The sequence below is a fragment of the Rhizoctonia solani genome, chromosome 10 (assembly GCF_016906535.1).
Source record: "Rhizoctonia solani chromosome 10, complete sequence".
Taxonomy (NCBI): Eukaryota; Fungi; Basidiomycota; class Agaricomycetes; order Cantharellales; family Ceratobasidiaceae; genus Rhizoctonia; species Rhizoctonia solani.
Window position 1 is genome coordinate 1,196,557 of NC_057379.1, and position 18,504 is coordinate 1,215,060.

Consider the following 18,504-nt stretch of genomic DNA (forward strand, 5'->3'; position numbering starts at 1 on the left):
AATGACTGCTGTGAGATATTGAGACAATTCACACAGATGAGAAAGCAGGAAATTAACAAGGTGAATTGTTCTTGGGGCTTCCCAGCCAATTCACAGTCCTCTTTTATAACAAAGTGAAAGGAAGTAGATACATGAGAAGGGATGGTGTCCAGGCTGCACAACTGGGAAGCAAGATAAAGCATATGTCCCAGATGCTCCGCACAGTAAACTAGGCTGGTGCGCAGCAAGATAAGCAAGATAGAAGCACTTAGAATGGAGTAAGTCCAGACTAAGTGCAAGAAGGGAACAAGGAAGAGGGAAGAACATAAACAAGGAAGATAGGAACTACACAAACAGATTAGATGGATACAGATGAGTTCCCCAGACAAATGCATGAGGGGGCAAGAGGAATTGACAAGCAATACATAACCATGTTAGGAGGTGAGGTTCATAACATTGCCCCCCTCTCAAAAGGCCCTTAGGCAGCAACAAAGGGCTGCGTACATCCATTCAGAATAATCAATGGCAAGTAACTCCTCAAAGCTAAACAGCTCCTCACCCTCACTTCCTTCAAATGTTTCCACATTCCTTTGTATCTCCTCATTGCTCCATCCTAGGTAGCTCTGAGGCTCCCATTGTGTTTCTCTCACTGGAGACAAGTATCCTGGGGTCCAGCAAGTGTCTGGCATGCTGGAGAACAGGGGAAAGGGCAAGGGTGCTGGTGCATGTATCTCTGTTGGCCTGGGAGTGTCTGGGCGTGCTGAAGGGGTCACTGGCGGTGCTGGCCTGCTTGTGTAGGCTGGCAGGTCCGCTGGGTTAAGCAGAATGAGGTTCTGCATTGCCTGGGTCAGCTCTCTTGCTGATGGAGGTGTGGAGACTGTAGGGGGTGAGGTAGCAAACCCATGGCAATGCCATTGTGCCAGATCCCTGAAAGCACCTGGATGGGAGGCAATGAAGTGCCACCAGTGGTATACTTGCTTTTCATACAGTGTATCTGGTCCTTCTTTGCCTTTGGGATCAAGCCAATAGAGGAATCCCCACTAGGGGTGCTTGAACATGTTGCACTTGAAGAACCTGCACTTGTTGCAACTGCTGGCACTCATCACAGTGTAAATTATGTTGGCAGAGCTGTCTAGGTGTGCTCTCATTTCTTTCTGGGCCATTCATGATGTAGCAATCAATGTTGAGGCAAGGGTTGTAGGCCAAAGCGCTGATAGAGCTGAAAATAGGTATGCTGGGATAGTGGGGAGCACAAGAAGGGCTTGGCATGGCAGGTTTTGGCAGTGAGAGCTTGTAAAGTAACAAAGCAGGCAGCTTTTGACTTGCTGGGTTGCTTGACTATCTTGTCTCTTTTAACATTGCACATATTTGCAGAGATGGGGTTGTTGGCAGCCAGGGCATCTGGATAAATAGCAAAGAAGTTGCACAACTTGTCCTTGCAATGCTGTAGATCCTTGGCTGGTTCCCATGTGTCCTCATGGGGTGTGTATCCCTTCCATCTGACCCTGTGCTTCCAGATTCTGTCTTCTGCTGTCCAGTCTACAAATTTGTCTACTTCATACTCCTCTTCTCCTTCTGCTGTGATCACAGGTGGCAGAGGAGTGAATGTGCAATCAAACTCTGTGTTGTGTTTGAAAGCAGACAACAAGCTGACATGGAACACATCATGGATCTTCATGGTCTCAGGGAGAGCCAAGCAATAAGCCTGGGAGCCCACTTATTCTATGACAGGGAAAGGGACATACTATTTTTGGTTTAGCTTTTTGTTGGGATGCTGCAACATGATATTGGAAGGCAAAAGCCAAACTTTGTCTCCTGGTTGAAACTCAGGAGGTGGTTTCCCTGTGTCTGCCTGTTTGTAGCGCTCCTGAGCCCATTTGATTGATGCCTGTACTTCCTGAATTGTCTCAGCCAGTTGCTTGGCTTTGTCATCAGCAATTGGCAACCCAGTGGGTTCCAAGAGTGGTGAAATGACAGGAGAATAGCCATACACACTTTTGAAGGGCAATTTGCCTGTTGCTTTGCTTCTGGCATTGTTATGAGCAAATTCAGCCAGTGGGAGCCAATCAACCCAATCAGACTGTCTATGATTAATGAAGGGACGTAGGTAAGCCTCTAGCCATTGGTTTTTGATCTCAGTTTGTCCATCAGATTGTGGGTGATAAGCAGTAGGGAAACTAGGATTGATTTGCAGAGATTTGTAGAGCACCTTGAGGAACTTGGAGTTGAATGTAGTCCCTCTGTCAGACACAGTGCACTTGGGAGTGCCATGTAGCTTCCAGACATGCTCCAGGAACATCTGAGCTGCATCCTCAGCAGTGGCAGTTTCCTTGCAGGGAATCAGGGGCATCATCTTTGAGAAGCGGTCTACAACCACCAGAATGCTGTCATACCCCTTACACTTGGGAAACTTGACAATGAAATCATATGAGATGTCTTCCCAGGGACCTGCAGGGACAGAAAGCGGGTTGAGAGCATAGCTGTGTGCATGGCCCTTGCTTCTTTGGCAGATTTCACAAGACTCCACATAGTGGTTGACTTGGAATTTTGTTTCTGGCCAGTAGTAGTGACAACTGATTAACTCTAGAGTTTGTGCTTGGCCTTGGTGACCAGAAGCAGGGGAATCATGGAAGTGAGATAAGAGCTGCTGTTTGATCTCAGGTTCATCTGGCACAACTTGTGGAGTTGGTTCTAAGTCCATGTGATCTGGTTGTCTTGACAGGGCGTCAGGTTTCTGTGACTGTTTTCCAGGTTGATAAGCAATGACAGAGTTGTAGGACACCAGCATGAGATGCCAGCGTGCATGACACCTGTTGAAGGTTCCAGCTGATTTCCAGTACTCCAGATTCTTGTGATCAGTGAACACAGTGATAGGCTGCTCAGTTCCTTCCAGGAAGATTCTGCAGTGTTCATACTGGCTGACATGAATGCAACAGGATGTAGACAACCATCTTCCTTTCTCTGAGATAGCACGGCGCACATGGCTGCTTCAGAAGCATCTGTTTCCAAGTTTTAAGGCTTAGATTCATCAGGGTGAGCTAGAACAGGCTCCTTGCAAATCTCAGCCTTGATTGCGTCAAATGCAGCCTTCTGTTCTTCTAGCCAGATCCATAGTTGCTTCTTCTGAGTAAGGTTATTCAGAGGGTGTGCTAAGCAAGAGAAGTTGGGGACAAAGCAACAGTAGAAGTGTGCAAAGCCTAGGAATGATTGCACCTGTTTCACATTTTGGGGTTCAGGCCAATCCATGATTGCTTGCAGCTTTTCTTTCTCCATGGAGATGCCATCAGGAGTAATCACAAGACCAATGTAGGTGACCTCTGTGACAAAGAAGTAGCATTTGGCAGGGTTTCAGAATAGATTATGCTTCAGCAAGCAAGATAAGGCTTTCTTGACATGTCTCACATTGTCATGAGCCTCACCTCCTGATATAACTATGTATTGCCTGTCAATTCCTCTTGCCCCCTAGTGCATTTGTCTGGGGAACTCATCTGTATCCATCTAATCTGTTTGTGTAGTTCCTATCTTTCTTGTTTATGTTCTTCCCTCTTCCTTGTTCCCTTCTTGTGCTTAGTATGGACTTATCTTGTTCTTAGTGCTTCTATCTTGCTGATCTTGCTGCGCACTGGCCCAGTTCACTGTGCAGAGCTTCTGAGCCATATGCTGTATCTTGCTTCCCAGTTGTGCGGCCTGGACAACATCCTTTCTCCTTGTATCCACTCCCTTTCACTTTGCTGTAAAAAGAAGACTGCAAATTGCCTTGGAAAGCCCAAGAGCAATTCACCTTTTTGATTTCCCACTTTCTCATCTGCGTGAATTGTCTCAATATCTCACAGCAGTCATTTCATTCTTGGTTGTGACATTGCAAATTGTTCTTTCCTGGCTGTAGCCAATCTATCAACGTGGACATCACTCAGGTTCTCATCCCCACTTTTACTTCTTACAGTTCTCTTCTCCCTTGCCACAGAGCACACTGGGTTATTGCACACCGCCAACTATGCCACCCTCACATTGATTCAGAAGGACCTGAACTCTTTTACTTCAATACACCCCTCAGATTGGGTGTAGTTTGCATCAGATGCTATGGCAGATGCCAGATCACGCAAATTCCCAATGGCCTCACTTGCGTTGGGGCAGGCATCTTTTATCACTCCAGCCACACTAGAAGGACCTTCTGATGTACCTGCATGTGCAGGGGTCAAATTCTGTCCAGAAATCCTCTGGCAGCAAGAGGATGCTACAAAACTCAATCACCTGCACAGATATCTCATAGGCAACAATGCCAGTAGCAGATCTCAACCCCCAGCGCTCCACAGACTACTGGAGAAGAACACAGGCCATCTTATCAGCCATCTAGACTTGTGGAAATAAACCATGTTACAGGATGTGACACAAGCAGTAGACAGCGCAATTCAGCGCCTTCTGACTGTCCCTAGCAGCACAGATCCACACACACCTCCCAGAAGAGTCTTCACAGTCATAGACAACACCCCCAAGGCCCCTTCTGGCTCAGGCAGCTCAGGCAACAAGGACTTCTTAGTCCCTATCAAGGATGAGCCTGACCCAAAAGGAAAAAGGGTCAAACTGGAGTCACCAGAACCACCTAAAACAACCCCAAACACCTCCTGGGCAATCCCACACACCCAGGAACACCTTGACCCCAACCCAGAGAAGCCCTTCATCAGGCCAACACCTGTAGATCTCCCAAGCACATCTCAAGCAGCAACAAGTAGCCCCCTAAGGGAAGGATATCTATCAGCACAAACAGGAGAAATAAATGAAGAAAAGGAGGCAAGAATGCTACACAACATTGCCATCATCACAGGCAGAGCCTTATCTGTCCCACTCCAGAGCACCTTCAGGGGACTGTCCCAAACTCCTGGCCCTGCTCAAGCAAAATCAAAAATCCCTGCTCCTGAGAAGTATGATGGCAAGAAGGGCCCTGCAGCCAAATCATCTACCCTGGATTGCAAAACCTACTTCCTTAGCAATGCTTCCTCATTTCCTTCTGATCACAGTCAAATCTCCTTTGTCCTCATGAACCTAAAGGATGGACAACCCAAGAAGTGGGGACAGATCTATTTAGAGAAGCTGCTAAATGGGGATGATAAGCCAACCCTGAAATCCTGGAATACATGTGAAACAGCATTCATGTGCAACTGGAGCAATCCAGCAGCAGCACAAATTGCAGAACAATAGCTGTGCAAGCGCAAGCAGCTGAAATCAGCTAGTGATTATGCCACAGAGTTTAGGATCATAGCCAGCAAACTAGAATGGTCAGACCCCGCGCTCATTGCCTCCTTCCGCCAGGGACTCAAGGCAGAAGTCAGAAGCAAGCTGATTGAGTACACCCTGCACAAGAATATCACTGCATTGGACAGGTTTATGTCTACTGCCTATCTAATTGATGACACACTGTTTGAAGCATGCAAGAAGCTAAGAAAGGATAGCAACAGCAGCACCAGCTCACCATAACTCCCAGCTCAAGGGCACCCAAGCAATTTTGTTTCCAAGAAGGTTCAGGAAGCAAGAAGAAACGCTGGAAAATGTTCCAAGTGTGGGGAGAAGTCTCACAAATGGGAGGACTGCAAGAATTGATGGCGCCTCAAAACAATAGAACGCTCTAAGCCTGAATCAGGAAAGGCTGCAGAAGTAGAAGAGCTAGAATTGCTTCCCCAAGTGGGAAAAGTCTAAGGAAGTCTTGCCCTGTGTCCAGACTTCATGAATCTCCCTCAATGTCTATAGAACCCTTGTTTTGTGCAGCCCTGCAGACCAATATATCACCACTGCTCACTATAGACATAGAGGGAATCACAGACACTCAAACAGCCCTAATTGATTCTGGTTCTTCTGCTAACTTCATCGATCCCCAATTTGCCTGTTCCCACAACATTCCACTCATTGAATTGCACTCCCCTGCTCTGTCATTGGCATTAATGGCAAGCAAGTCCGCAACCCTATCTGCTTCAAGGCCCAGTTAGTCTTTAGCTCTCAAAACAGGCAATTCTCCACCATTTCCTATGCTCTTCCCCTTGGAAACAGAAGCCTTAGTCTTAGAACCCCCTGGCTCAAATTGGCTAATCCAGACATTGATTGGACCACCATGAAAGTTTCACTCTGCCTAGCTACAGAAGCTCAAGCTGGTAGCATCAACCCTGAGCCTCAGAATCTCCCTGTTGAACTCCAGGAGTTCCAAAAAGTGTTCAGTGAAGAGATCTTTACCACACTGCCAGAACATTGCCCATATGACAGTGCTATTGACCTGGAAGAAGACAAACAGCCTCCCTATGGCCCTATCTATTCAATGACCCCTGCAGAAAGAGAATCACTCAAGGAACACATTGACTCAGAACTTGGATGTCACAACCAAGAGTGAAATGACTGCTGTGAGATATTGACACAATTCATACGGATGAGAGAGTGGGAAATCAACAAGGTGAATTGTTCTTGGGGTTTCCAAGCCAATTTACAGTCTTCTTTTATAACAAAAGTGAAAGGGGATAAATACAAGGAGAAAGGACGGTTTCCAGGCTGCACAACTTGGAAGCAAGATGGAGCATATGGCTCATAAGCTCTACACATTGAACCAGGCCGGCGCGCAGCAAGATAAGCAAGATAGAAGCACTTAGAGCGGAATAAGTCCGAGCTAAGTGCAAGAAGGGAACAAGGAAGAGGGAAGAACATAAACATGGAAGATAGGAACTATGCAAACAGATGAGATGGATACAGATGAGTCCCCCAGACAAATACACTGGGGGGAGGGAGGAGGTGACAGGCAGCACATAATCATGTCAGGAGGTGAGGCTCATGACATTGCCCCCCCTCAAAAGCCCTTAGGCAGTGACAAAGGGCTGCGTACATCCATTCAGAACAATCAATAGCTAGTAACTCCTCAAAACTAAACAGCTCCTCATTCTCACTGCCTTCAAATGTTTCCACATTCCTTCTTATCTCCTCATTGCTCCATCCTAGGTAGCTCTGAGGCTCCCATTGTGTTTCTCTCACTGGGGACAAGTATCCTGGGGCCCAGCAAGTGTCTGGCGTGCTGGAGAACAGGGGGAAGGGCAAAGGTGCTGGTACATGCACCTCTGTGGGTCTGGGGGTGTCTGGGTGTGCTGGAGGGGTCACTGGCGGTGCTGGCCTCCTTGTGTAGGCTGGCGGGTCCGCTGGGTAAAGCAGAATGAGGTTCTGCATTGCCTGAGTTAGCTCTCTTGCAGATGGAGGTGTGGAGACTGTAGGGGGTGGGGCAGCAAACCCATGACAATGCCATTGTGCCAGATCCCTGAAAGCACCTGGATGGGAGGCAATGAAGTGCCACCAGTGGTATACTTGTTTTCCATACAGTGTATCTGGTCCTTCTTCTCCCCTGGGGTCAAGCCAATGGAGGAATCCCCACTAGGGGTGCTTGTACACGTTGCACTTGAACAACCTGACCTTGTTGCAACTGCTGGCGCTCATCAGAGCATGAATTATGTTGGCAGAGCTGTCTAGGTGTGCTCTCATCTCCTCTGGGCCGTTCATGATGTAGCAATCAATGTTGAGGCAAGGGTTGTAAGCCAAGGCGTTGATGGAGCTGAAGATGGGCATGCTGAGATAGTGGGGAGTGCAAGAAGAGCTTAGCAGGGTGAGTTTTGGCAGTGAGAGCTTGTGAAGTGACAAAGCAGGCAGTTTTTGACTTGCTGAGTTGCTTGACTATCTTCCCTCTTTTAACTCTGCGTGCATTTGCAGTGATGGCGTTGTTGGCCGCCAGAGCATCCGGGTAATTGGCAAAGAAGTTGCGCAAGTCCTTGCAATGCTGTAGATCCTTGGCTGGTTCCCATGTGTCCTCATGGGGCGCATATCCCTTCCATCTGACCCTGTACTTCCAGATTCTGTCTTCTGCTGCCCAATCTACAAATTTGTCTACTTCATACTCTTCTTCTCCTTCTGCTGTGATCACAGGCGGCGGAGGGGTAAATTTGCAATCAAACTCTGTGTCTTGTTTGAAAGCAGACAATAAGCTGACATGGAACACATCATGGATTCTCATGGTCTCAGGGAGAGCCAGGCAATAGGCGTGAGAGCCCACTTATTCTATGACAGGGAAAGGGACATACTATTTTTGGTCTAGCTTTTTGTTGGGACGCTGCAACGTGATATTGGAAGGCAGAAGCCAAACTTTATCTCCTGGTTGAAACTCAGGAGGTGGTTTCCCTGTGTCTGCCTGTTTGTAGCGCTCCTGAGCCCATTTGATTGATGCCTGTACTTCCTGAATTGTCTCAGCCAGTTGCTTGGCTCTGTTGTCAGCAATAGGCGATCCAGTGGGTTCCAGGAGTGGTGAAATGACAGGAGAACGTCCATACACAATCTTAAAGGGCAATCTGCCTGTTGCTTTGCTTCTGGCGTTGTTGTGAGCAAATTCAGCCAGTGGGAGCCAATCAACCCAATCAGACTGTCTATGATCAATGAAGGGACATAGGTAAGCCTCTAGCCATTGGTTTTTGATCTCAGTTTGTCCATCAGATTGTGGGTGGTAAGCAGTAGAGAAACTAGGAGTGATTTGCAGAGATTTGTAGAGCACCTTGAGGAACTTGGAGTTGAATGTAGTTCCTCTGTCAGACACAGTGCACTTGGGAGTGCCATGTAGCTTCCAGACATGCTCCAGGAACATCTGAGCTACATCCTCAGCAGTGGCAGTTTCCTTGCAGGGAATCAGGGGCATCATCTTTGAGAAGCGGTCTACAACCACCAGAATGCTGTCATACCCCTTACACTTGGGAAACTTGACAATGAAATCATATGAGATGTCTTCCCAGGGACCTGCAGGGACAGAAAGCGGGTTGAGAGCATAGCTGTGTGCATGGCCCTTGCTTCTTTGGCAGATTTCACAAGACTCCACATAGCAATTGACTTGGAATTTCATTGCTTGCCAGTAGTAGTGACGACTGATTAACTCTAGAGTTTGTGCTTGGCCTTGGTGACCAGAAGCAGGAGAATCATGGAAGTGAGTTAAGAGCTGCCGTTTGATCTCAGGTTCATCTGGCACAACTACTCTTCCTTGATACAGAAGTAGACCCTTCTGAATTGTATAGTCCTTGAACTTTTGTGCAATGCTGTGGGGCATGGATTTAGGATCTGATACAGCTAGCAAGATTGTGTCAAGACTAGGGTCTTCCTGGGTAGCTTCCTTGATTTGATCCAACAAGGACAAATCTATGTGTGCTGAAAATGCCTCAAAATGAGATTCTGGAATCATAACTTGTGGAGATTATTCTAAGTCCATGTGATCTGGTTGTCTTGACAGGGCGTCAGGTTTCTGTGACTGTTTCCCAGGTTGATAAGCAATGACAAAGTTGTAAGACGCCAGCATGAGATGCCAGCGCGCATGACGCCTGTTGAAGGTTCTAGCTGATTTCCAGTACTCCAGATTCTTGTGATCAGTAAACACAGTGATTGGCTACTCAGTTCCTTCCAGGAAGATTTTCCAGTGCTTGAATGCCCAAATGATGGCAAGTAGCTCCTTATCATGTGTGTCATAGTTCAGCTCAGCAGGTGAAAAGCTGGCTGACATGAATGCAACAGGATGTAGACAACCATCTTTCTTTCTCTGAGATAGTACAGCGCCCATGGCTGCTCCAGAAGCGTCTATTTCCAAGGTGTAAGGCTTAGATTCATCAGGGTGAGCTAGAACAGGCTCCTTGCAAATCTCAGCCTTGATTGCGTCAAATGCAGCCTTCTGTTCTTCTAGCCAGATCCATAGTTGCTTCTTCTGAGTAAGGTTATTCAGAGGGCGTGCTAAGCAAGAGAAGTTGGGAACAAAGCAACGGTAGAAGTTTGCAAAGCCTAGGAATGATTGCACGTGTTTCACATTTTGGGGTTCAGGCCAATCCATGATTGCTTGCACCTTGTCCTTTTCCATGGAGATGCCCTCAGGAGTAATCACAAGACCAATGTAGGTGACTTCTGTGACAAAGAAGTAGCATTTGGCAGGGTTGCAGAATAGATTATGCTTCAGCAAGCAAGATAAGACTTTCTTGACATGTTCCATGTATTCTTCTCTTGAGTTTGATAAAATTGGGATGTCATCCAAGTACACAACCACAGAGATGTCAAGTAAATCACAGAATATGTTGTTCATGAAGCGCATAAACACGGCCATGGCATTGCTAAAACCAAATTGCATGACTGTGGGAGCAAAGTGACCAAGGGCAGTGCAAAATGCAACCTTCCATTCATCTCCTTCTTTGATTCTGATGTTGTGATATCCATTCCTCAAATCCAGCTTGTGAAGATCTTAGCATGGCATAGTTTCTCAATTAGCTTGTCCTGTCTGGGTAGTGCATATCTGTCCTTGATTGTGATGGCATTAAGCTGGCAATAGTCCACCACTAAGCAAAGCCTGCCATCAGCCCTTTTCACAGACATCACAGGAGCTTCTGCTGGTGAGGTGGTTGGCACAATCTTTCCAGCTGCCAGTTCTGAGTCAATGTGTTCCTCAAGTGCTTCTCTTTCTGCAGGGGTCATAGAATAGATAGGGCCATAGGGAGGCTGTTTGTCTTCTTCCAGGTCAATAGCACTGTCATATGGGCAATGTTCTGGCAGTGTGGTAAAGATCTCTTCACTGAACACTTTTTGGAACTCCTGGAGTTCAACAGGGAGATTCTGAGGCTCAGGGTTGATGCTACCAGCTTGAGCTTCTGTAGCTAGGCAGAGTGAAACTTTCATGGTGGTCCAATCAATGTCTGGATTAGCCAATTTGAGCCATGGGGTTCCAAGGAGAAGGTTTCTGTTTCCAAGAGGAAGAACATAGAAGATGGCGGAAAATTGCCTGTTTTGAGAGCTAAAGACTAACTGGGCCTTGAAGCGGATAGGGTCACGGACTTGTTTGCCATTAATGCCAATGACAGAGCATGGGGAGTCCAATTCAATGAGTGGAATGTTGTGGGAACGGGCAAATTGGGGATCAATGAAGTTAGCAGAAGAACCAGAATCAATTAGAGCGGTTTGAGTGTCTGTGATTCCTTCTCTGTCTATAGTGAGCAGTGGTGATATATTGGTCTGCAGGGCTGCACAAAACATAGGTTCTATAGACATTGAGGGAGATTCATGAAGTCTGGACACAGGGCAGGACTTCCTTAGACTTTTCCCGCTTGGGGAAGCAATTCCAGCTCTTCTACTTCTGCAGCCTTTCCTGATTCAGGCTTAGAGCGTTCTATTGTTTTGAGGCGCTATCCATTTTTGCAGTCCTCCCATTGGTGAAACTTCTCCCCACACTTGGAACATTTTCCAGCGTTTCTTCTTGCTTCCTGAACCTTCTTGGAAACAAAATTGCTTGGGCGCCCTTGAGCTGGGAGTTATGGTGAGCTGGTGCTGCTGTTGCTATCTTTTCTTAGCTTCTTGCGCGCTTCAAACAGTGTGTCATCAATTAGACAGGCAGTAGAGATAAACTTGTCCAGTGCAGTGATATTCTTGTGCAGGGTGTACTCAATTAGCTTGCTTCTGACTTCTGCCTTGAGCCCCTGGCGGAAGGAGGCAATGAGCGCGGGGTCTGACCATTCTAGTTTGCTGGCTATGATCCTAAACTCTGTGGCATAATCACTAGCTGATATCAGCTGCTTGAGCTTGCACAGGCATTGTTCTGCAATTTGTGCTGCTGCTGGATTGCTCCAGTTGCGCAAGAATGCTGCTTCAAAGGTATTCCAGGATTTCAGGGTTGGCTTGTCATCCCCATTCAGCAGCTTCTCTAAATAGATCTATCCCCACTTCTTGGGTTGCCCATCCTTTAGGTTCATGAGGACAAAGGAGATTTGACTGTGATCAGAAGGGAAGGAGGAAGCATTGCTGAGGAAGTATGTTTTGCAATCCAGGGTAGATGATTTGGCTGCAGGGCCCTTCTTGCCATCATACTTCTCAGGAGCAGGGATTTTGGATTTCACTGAGGCTGGGCCAGGAGTTTGGGACAGTCCCCTGAAGGTGCTCTGGAGTGGGACAGATAAGGCTCTGCCCATGATGGTGGCAATGTTGTGTAGCATTCTTGCCTCCTTTTCTTCATCTGTTTCTCCTGGTTGCGCTGATAGATATCCTTTGCTTAGGGGATTACTTGTTGCTGCTTGAGATGTGCTTGGGAGATCTACAGGCGTTGGTCTGATGAAGGGCTTCTCTGGGTTGGGGTCAAGGTGTTCCTGGGTGTGTGGGATTGCCCAGGAGGTGTTTGTGGTTGTTTTAGGTGATTCTGGTGACTCCAATTTGACCCTTTTTCCCTTTGGGTCAGGCTCATCCTTGATAGGGACTAAGAAGTCCTTGTTGCCTGAGCTGCCTGAGCCAGAGGGGGCCTTGGGGGTGTTGTCTATGACTGTGAAGACTATTCTGGGAGGTGTGTGTGGATCTGTGCTGCTGGGGGCAGTCAGAAGACGCTGAATTGCGCTGTCTACTGCTTGTATCACATCCTGCAACATGGTTTGTTTCCAAGCATCTAGATGGCTGATAAGATGGCCTGTGTTCTTCTCCAGTAGTCTGTGGAGCGCTGGGGGCTGAGATCTGCTGCTGGCATTGTTGCCTATGAGATATCTGTGAAGGTGATTGAGTTTTGTAGCATCCTCTTGCTGCCAGAGGAATTCTGGACGGAGTTTGACCCTTGTGCAACTTATAGGCGTGTTGGAAGGTCCTTCTAGTGTGGCTGGGGTGATAAGAGGGGATGCCTGCCTTGATGCAAGTGAGGCCATTGACAATTTGCATGAACTAGCGTCTGCCATAGCGTCTGATGCAAACTACATGCAATCTGAGGGGTGTATTGAGGTAAAAGAGTTCAGGTCTTTCTGAATCAATGTGAGGATAGCCTAGTTGGCGGTGTGAAATAACCCAGTGCGTGCTGTGGCAAGGGAAAAGAGAACTGTAAAAAGTAAAGGTGGGGATGAAAACCTGAGTGATGTCCAGGTTAATAGATTGGCTACAGCCAGGAAAGAACACTTCACAATGTCACAACCAAGAATGAAATGACTGCTGTGAGATGTTGAGACAATTCACACAGATGGGAGAGTGGGAAATCAACAAGGTGAATTGTTCTTGGGGTTTCCAAGCCAATTCACAGTCTTCTTTTATAACAAAAGTGAAAGGGGGTGAATACAAGGAGAAGGGACAATGTCCAGGCTGCACAACTTGGAAGCAAGATAGAGCATATGGCTCAGAAGCTCTACACATTGAACCGGGCCAGTGCGCAGCAAGATAAGCAAGATAGAAGCACTTAGAGCGGAATAAGTCCGGGCTAAGTGGAAGAAGTGAACAAGGAAGTGGGAAGAACATGAACATGGAAGATAGGAACTATGCAAACAGATGAGATGGAGACAGATGAGTCCCCCAGACAAATACACTGGGGGGAGGGAAGAGGTGACAGGCAGCACATAATCATGTCAGGAGGTGAGGCTCATGACATTGCAGCTGGAAAGATTGTGCCACCACCTCACCAGCAGGAGCTCCTGTGATGTTTGTGAAAACAGCTGATGGCAGGCTTTGCTTAGTGGTGAATTATTGCTGGTTAAATGCCATCACAATCAAGGACAGATATGTGCTACCCAGACAGGACAAGCTAATTGAGAGATTGCACCATGCTAAAATCTTCACAAAGCTGGATTTCAGGAATCAATATCACAACATCAGGATCAAGGAAGGAGATGAATGGAAGGCTACATTTTGCACTGCCCTTGGTCACTTTGCTCCCACAGTCATGCAATTTGGCCTTAGCAACACCCTTGTTATAAGCCTCACCTGACATGACTATGTGTTGCCTGTCACTTCCTTCCTCCCCCCAGTACATTTGTCTGGGGAACTCATCTGTATCCATCTTATCTGTTTGTATAGTTCCTATCTTCCTTGTTTATGTTCTTCCCACTTCTTTGCCCCTTCCTTGCACTTAATCCGGACTTCTTCTGTTCTAAGTGCTTCCATCTTGCTTATCTTGCTGCGCACCACCCCAATTCACTGTGTAGAGCTTCTGAGCCATATGCTCTATCTTGCTTCCCAGTTGTGCAGCCTGAACACCATTCCTTCTCCTTGTAATTACCCTCTTTCACCTTGTTATAAAAAGAAGACTGTGAATTGGCTTGGAAACCCCAAGAAAAATCACCATGTAGATTTCCCACTTTCTCATCTGCGTGAATTGTCTCAATAACTCACAGCAGTCATTTATTTCTTGGTTGTGACATCCCTACCTGTGTTCATGCGCTTCATGAACAACATATTCCATGATTTACTGCACATCTCTGTGATTGTGTATTTGGATGACATCCTGATCTTCTCAAACTCAATAGAAGAGCATATGGAACATGTCAAGGAAGTCTTATCTTGCTTGCTAAAGCATAATCTATTCTGCAACCCTGCCAAATGCTACTTCTTTGTCACAGAAGTCACCTACATTGGGCTTGTGATTACTCCTGATGGCATCTCCATGGAGAAAGAAAAGCTGCAAGCAATCATGGATTGGCCTGAACCCCAAAATGTGAAACACGTGCAATCATTCCTAGGCTTTGCACACTTCTACTGTTGCTTTGTCCCCAACTTCTCTTGCTTAGCACACCCTCTGAATAACCTTACTCAGAAGAAGCAACTATGGATCTGGCTAGAAGAACAGAAGGCTGCATTTGACGCAATCAAGGCTGAGATTTGCAAGGAGCCTGTTCTAGCTCACCCTGATGAATCTAAGCCTTACAACTTGGAAACAGATGCTTCTGAAGCAGCCATGTGCGCCGTGCTATCTCAGAGAAAGGAAGATGATTGTCTACATCCTGTTGCATTCATGTCAGCCAGCTTTTCACCTGCTGAGCTGAACTTTGACACACATGACAAAATCTACTTGCCATCATTTGTGCATTTGAGCACTGGAGAATCTTCCTGGAAGGAACTGAGCAGCCAATCACTGTGTTTACTGATCACAAGAATCTGGAATACTGGAAATCAGCTAGAACCCTCAACAGGCATCATGCGTGCTGGTATCTCATGCTGGTGTCCTACAACTCTGTCATTGCTTATCAACCTGGAAAACAGTCACAGAAACCTGACGCCCTGTCAAGACAACCAGATCACATGGACTTAGAACCAACTCCACAAGTTGTGCCAGATGAACCTGAGATCAAACAGCAGCTCTTATCTCACTTCCATGATTCCCCTGCTTCTGGTCACCAAGGCCAAGCACAAACTCTAGAGTTAATCAGTTGTCACTACTACTGGCCAGCAACAAAATTCCAAGTCAACCACTATGTGGAGTCTTGTGAAATCTGCCAAAGAAGCAAGGGCCATGCACACAGCTATGCTCTCAACCCGCTTTCTGTCCCTGCAGGTCCCTGGGAAGACATCTCATATGATTTCATTGTCAAGTTTCCCAAGTGTAAGGGATATGACAGCATCCTGGTGGTTGTAGACCACTTCTAAAAGAGGATGCCCCGATTCCCTGCAAGGAAACTGCCACTGCTGAGGATGCAGCTCAGATGTTCCTGGAGCATGTCTGGAAGCTACATGGCACTCCCAAGTGCACTGTGTCTGACAGAGGGACTACATTCAACTCCAAGTTCCTCAAGGCACTCTACAAATCTCTGCAAATCACTCCTAGTTTCTCTACTGCTTACCACCCACAATCTGATGGACAAACTGAGATCAAAAACCAATGGCTAGAGGCTTACCTATGTCCCTTCATTGATCATAGACAGTCTGATTGGGTTGATTGGCTCCAACTGGCTGAATTTGCTCATAACAATGCCAGAAGCAAAGCAACAGGCAAATTGCCTTTCAAAAGTGTGTATGGCTATTCTCCTGTCATTTCACCGCTCTTGGAACCCACTGGGTTGCCAATTGCTGATGACAAAGCCAAGCAACTGGCTGAGACAATTCAGGAAGTACAGGCATCAATCAAATGGGCTCAGGAGCGCTACAAACAGGCAGACACAGGGAAACCACCTCCTGAGTTTCAACCAGGAGACAAAGTTTGGCTTCTGCCTTCCAATATCACGTTGCAGCGTCCCAACAAAAAGCTAGACCAAAAATAGTATGTCCCTTTCCCTGTCATAGAATAAGTGGGCTCCCAGGCTATTTGCTTGGCTCTCCCTGAGACCATGAAGATCCATGATGTGTTCCATGTCAGCTTGTTGTCTGCTTTCAAACACAACACAGAGTTTGATTGCACATTCACTCCTCTGCCACCTGTGATCACAGCAGAAGGAGAAGAGGAGTATCAGGTAGACAAATTTGTAGATTGGGCAGCAGAAGACAGAATAAGGAAGTACAGGGTCAGATGGAAGGGATACGCACCCCATGAGGACACATGGGAACCAGCCAAGGATCTGCAGCATTGCAAAGACAAATTGCGCAACTTCTTTGCTAGTTATGCCCTGGCTGCCAACAACCCCATCCCTGCAAATGCGCACAAAGTTAAAAGAGGCAAGATAGTCAAGCAACTCAGCAAGTCAAAAACTGCCTGCTTTGTCACTTTATAAGCTCTCACTGCCAAAACTCACCCTGCTAAGCTCTTCTTGCACTCCCCACTATCTCAGCATGCCCATCTTCAGCTCCATCAACGCCTTGGCTTACAACCCTTGCCTCAACATTGATTGCTACATCATGAACGGCCCAGAGGAGATGAGAGCACACCTAGACAGCTCTGCCAACATAATTCATGCTCTGATGAGCGCCAGCAGTTGCAACAAGGTCAGGTTGTTCAAGTGCAACGTGTACAAACACCCCTAGTGGGGATTCCTCCATTGGCTTAACCCCAGGGGAGAAGTAGGACCAAATACACTGTATGGAAAGCAAGCATACTGCTGGTGGCACTTCATTGCCTCCCATCCAGGTGCTTTCAGGGATCTGGCACGATGGCATTGCCATGGGTTTGCTACCCCACCCCCCACAGTCTCCACACCTCTATCTGCAAGAGGGCTGACCCAGGCAATGCAGAACCTCATTCTGCTTTACCCAGCGGACCCACCAGCCTACACAAGCAGGCCAGCACCGCCAGTGACCCTCCAGCACACCCAGACACCCCCAGACCCACAGAGGTGCATGTACCAGCACCCTTGCCATTTCTCCTGTTCTCCAGCATGCCAGACACTTGCTGGACCCCAGGATACTTGTCTCCAGTCAGGGAGACACAATGGGAGCCCCAGAGCTACTGGGATGGAACAATGATGAGTTTAGAAGGAATGTGTAAACACTTGAAGGCAGTAAGGATGAGGAGCTGTTTAGCTTTGAGGAGTTACTTGCCATTGATTATTCTGAATGGATGTAAGCATCCCTTTGTCACTGCCTAAGGGCTTTTTGAGAGGGGAATAATGTCCTGAGCCTCACCTCCTAACATAGTTATGTATTGCCTGTCAATTCCTCCTTCCACCAGCACATGTGTCTGGGGAACTCATGTACATCCCATCTGTATCCATCAGATCTGTTTGTATGTTATCTGTCTTCCTTGTTTGTATGTTTCCTGTCTTCTTTGTTTGTTTTCCACTTCCCTGTTCCCTTCTTGCACTTAGTCCAGACTTACTCCATTCTCAGTGCTTCTATCTTGCTTATCTTGCTGGGCACTGGCCTGGTTTACTGTGCAGAGCTTCCAAGCCATATGCTCTATCTTGCTGCCTAGTTGTACAGCCTGGACGCCATCCCTTCTCATGTATTTACTCCCTTTTACTTTTGTGTCACAACCAAGAATGAAATGATTGCTGTGAGATATTGAGACAATTCACACAGATGAGAAAGTGGGAAATTGACAAGGTGAATTATTCTGGGGCTTCAAATCCAATTCACAGTCTGCTTTTATAACCAAGTGAAAAGGGGTAGATACAAGAGAAGGGATGGTGTCCAGGCCGCACAACCGGGAAGCAAGATACAGCATATGGCTCAGAAGCTCTACACAGTGAACTGGGCTGGTGTGCAGCAAGATAAGCAAGATAGAAGCACTTAGAATGGAATAAGTCCAGACTAAGTGCAAGGAGGGAGTAAGGAAATGGGAAGAACATAAACAGGGAAGATAGTAACTATACAAACAGATAAGATGGATACAGATGAGTTCCCCAGACAAATGCACTGGGGGGGAAGGAAGTGACAGGCAATACATAGTCATGTCAGCAGGTGAGGCTCATGTCATTTTGCTATGAAAGAAGACTGTGAACTGGCTTGGAAACCCAAGAACAATTCACCATGTCAATTTCCCCCATTCTTATTTTTGTGAACTGTCTCATTATCTCACAGCAATCATCTCATTCTTGGTTGTGACACAACCCAATTCACGCTCTTCTTTCATAGCAAAGTGGGGAGAATTGTAACTACACTAGAAGGGACAGTGTCTGAGACACACAGCTGAGAAGGAAGATGAAGCATATGGCTCAGAAGCTCTGCATGGTTAAGCAGGTGGGTGCCCAGCCAGATAAGCAAGCTAGAAGCACTTAGAATGGAGTAAGTCTGGACTGAGTGCAAGGAAGGAGGAGAGAAGTGGTAAGAACATGAACAAGGAGGACAGGAAACATACAAACAAATCAGATGGATACAGATGGAATGTACATGAGCTCCTCAGACATA

General features: G+C 46.9%; 9 protein-coding genes across 9 annotated transcripts; 4 read left to right on the forward strand and 5 right to left on the reverse strand.

Annotated features, from left to right (window-relative positions):
- Positions 1-446: 446 nt before the first annotated feature.
- Positions 447-3,252, reverse strand: RhiXN_08556 (Retrotransposable element Tf2 protein; the record flags this gene model as incomplete). Its single annotated transcript, XM_043328372.1, has 4 exons — positions 447-1,019; positions 1,337-1,684; positions 1,787-2,893; positions 3,025-3,252. 4 exons carry the CDS (start codon positions 3,250-3,252, stop codon positions 447-449), a joined length of 2,256 nt encoding a protein of 751 aa, XP_043183757.1.
- Positions 3,253-4,350: 1,098 nt separating this feature from the next.
- RhiXN_08557 (Retrotransposon-derived protein PEG10) lies at positions 4,351-5,175 on the forward strand (the record flags this gene model as incomplete). Its single annotated transcript, XM_043328373.1, has 1 exon — positions 4,351-5,175. The coding sequence occupies one exon, from the start codon at positions 4,351-4,353 to the stop codon at positions 5,173-5,175; it is 825 nt and encodes a 274-aa protein (XP_043183758.1).
- Positions 5,176-5,711: 536 nt separating this feature from the next.
- On the forward strand, positions 5,712-6,352 carry RhiXN_08558 (Retrotransposable element Tf2 protein; the record flags this gene model as incomplete). The annotated part of the gene is made up of 2 exons (XM_043328374.1): positions 5,712-5,923; positions 5,977-6,352. The coding sequence occupies 2 exons, from the start codon at positions 5,712-5,714 to the stop codon at positions 6,350-6,352; spliced, it is 588 nt and encodes a 195-aa protein (XP_043183759.1).
- Positions 6,353-6,762: 410 nt separating this feature from the next.
- RhiXN_08559 (Retrotransposable element Tf2 protein) lies at positions 6,763-9,211 on the reverse strand (the record flags this gene model as incomplete). Its single annotated transcript, XM_043328375.1, has 4 exons — positions 6,763-7,371; positions 7,411-7,564; positions 7,653-7,976; positions 8,073-9,211. 4 exons carry the CDS (start codon positions 9,209-9,211, stop codon positions 6,763-6,765), a joined length of 2,226 nt encoding a protein of 741 aa, XP_043183760.1.
- Positions 9,212-9,412: 201 nt separating this feature from the next.
- RhiXN_08560 (Retrotransposable element Tf2 protein) lies at positions 9,413-10,138 on the reverse strand (the record flags this gene model as incomplete). The annotated part of the gene is made up of 1 exon (XM_043328376.1): positions 9,413-10,138. The coding sequence occupies one exon, from the start codon at positions 10,136-10,138 to the stop codon at positions 9,413-9,415; it is 726 nt and encodes a 241-aa protein (XP_043183761.1).
- Positions 10,139-10,227: 89 nt separating this feature from the next.
- RhiXN_08561 (Retrotransposable element Tf2 protein) lies at positions 10,228-11,049 on the reverse strand (the record flags this gene model as incomplete). Its single annotated transcript, XM_043328377.1, has 1 exon — positions 10,228-11,049. The coding sequence occupies one exon, from the start codon at positions 11,047-11,049 to the stop codon at positions 10,228-10,230; it is 822 nt and encodes a 273-aa protein (XP_043183762.1).
- Positions 11,050-11,309: 260 nt separating this feature from the next.
- On the reverse strand, positions 11,310-12,707 carry RhiXN_08562 (Retrotransposon-derived protein PEG10; the record flags this gene model as incomplete). Its single annotated transcript, XM_043328378.1, has 2 exons — positions 11,310-11,698; positions 11,768-12,707. The coding sequence occupies 2 exons, from the start codon at positions 12,705-12,707 to the stop codon at positions 11,310-11,312; spliced, it is 1,329 nt and encodes a 442-aa protein (XP_043183763.1).
- A 1,469-nt stretch (positions 12,708-14,176) lies between these two features.
- Positions 14,177-15,986, forward strand: RhiXN_08563 (Retrotransposable element Tf2 protein; the record flags this gene model as incomplete). The annotated part of the gene is made up of 3 exons (XM_043328379.1): positions 14,177-14,865; positions 14,922-15,354; positions 15,402-15,986. 3 exons carry the CDS (start codon positions 14,177-14,179, stop codon positions 15,984-15,986), a joined length of 1,707 nt encoding a protein of 568 aa, XP_043183764.1.
- A 66-nt stretch (positions 15,987-16,052) lies between these two features.
- RhiXN_08564 (uncharacterized protein) lies at positions 16,053-17,121 on the forward strand (the record flags this gene model as incomplete). Its single annotated transcript, XM_043328380.1, has 3 exons — positions 16,053-16,402; positions 16,491-16,644; positions 16,684-17,121. 3 exons carry the CDS (start codon positions 16,053-16,055, stop codon positions 17,119-17,121), a joined length of 942 nt encoding a protein of 313 aa, XP_043183765.1.
- Positions 17,122-18,504: the final 1,383 nt, after the last annotated feature.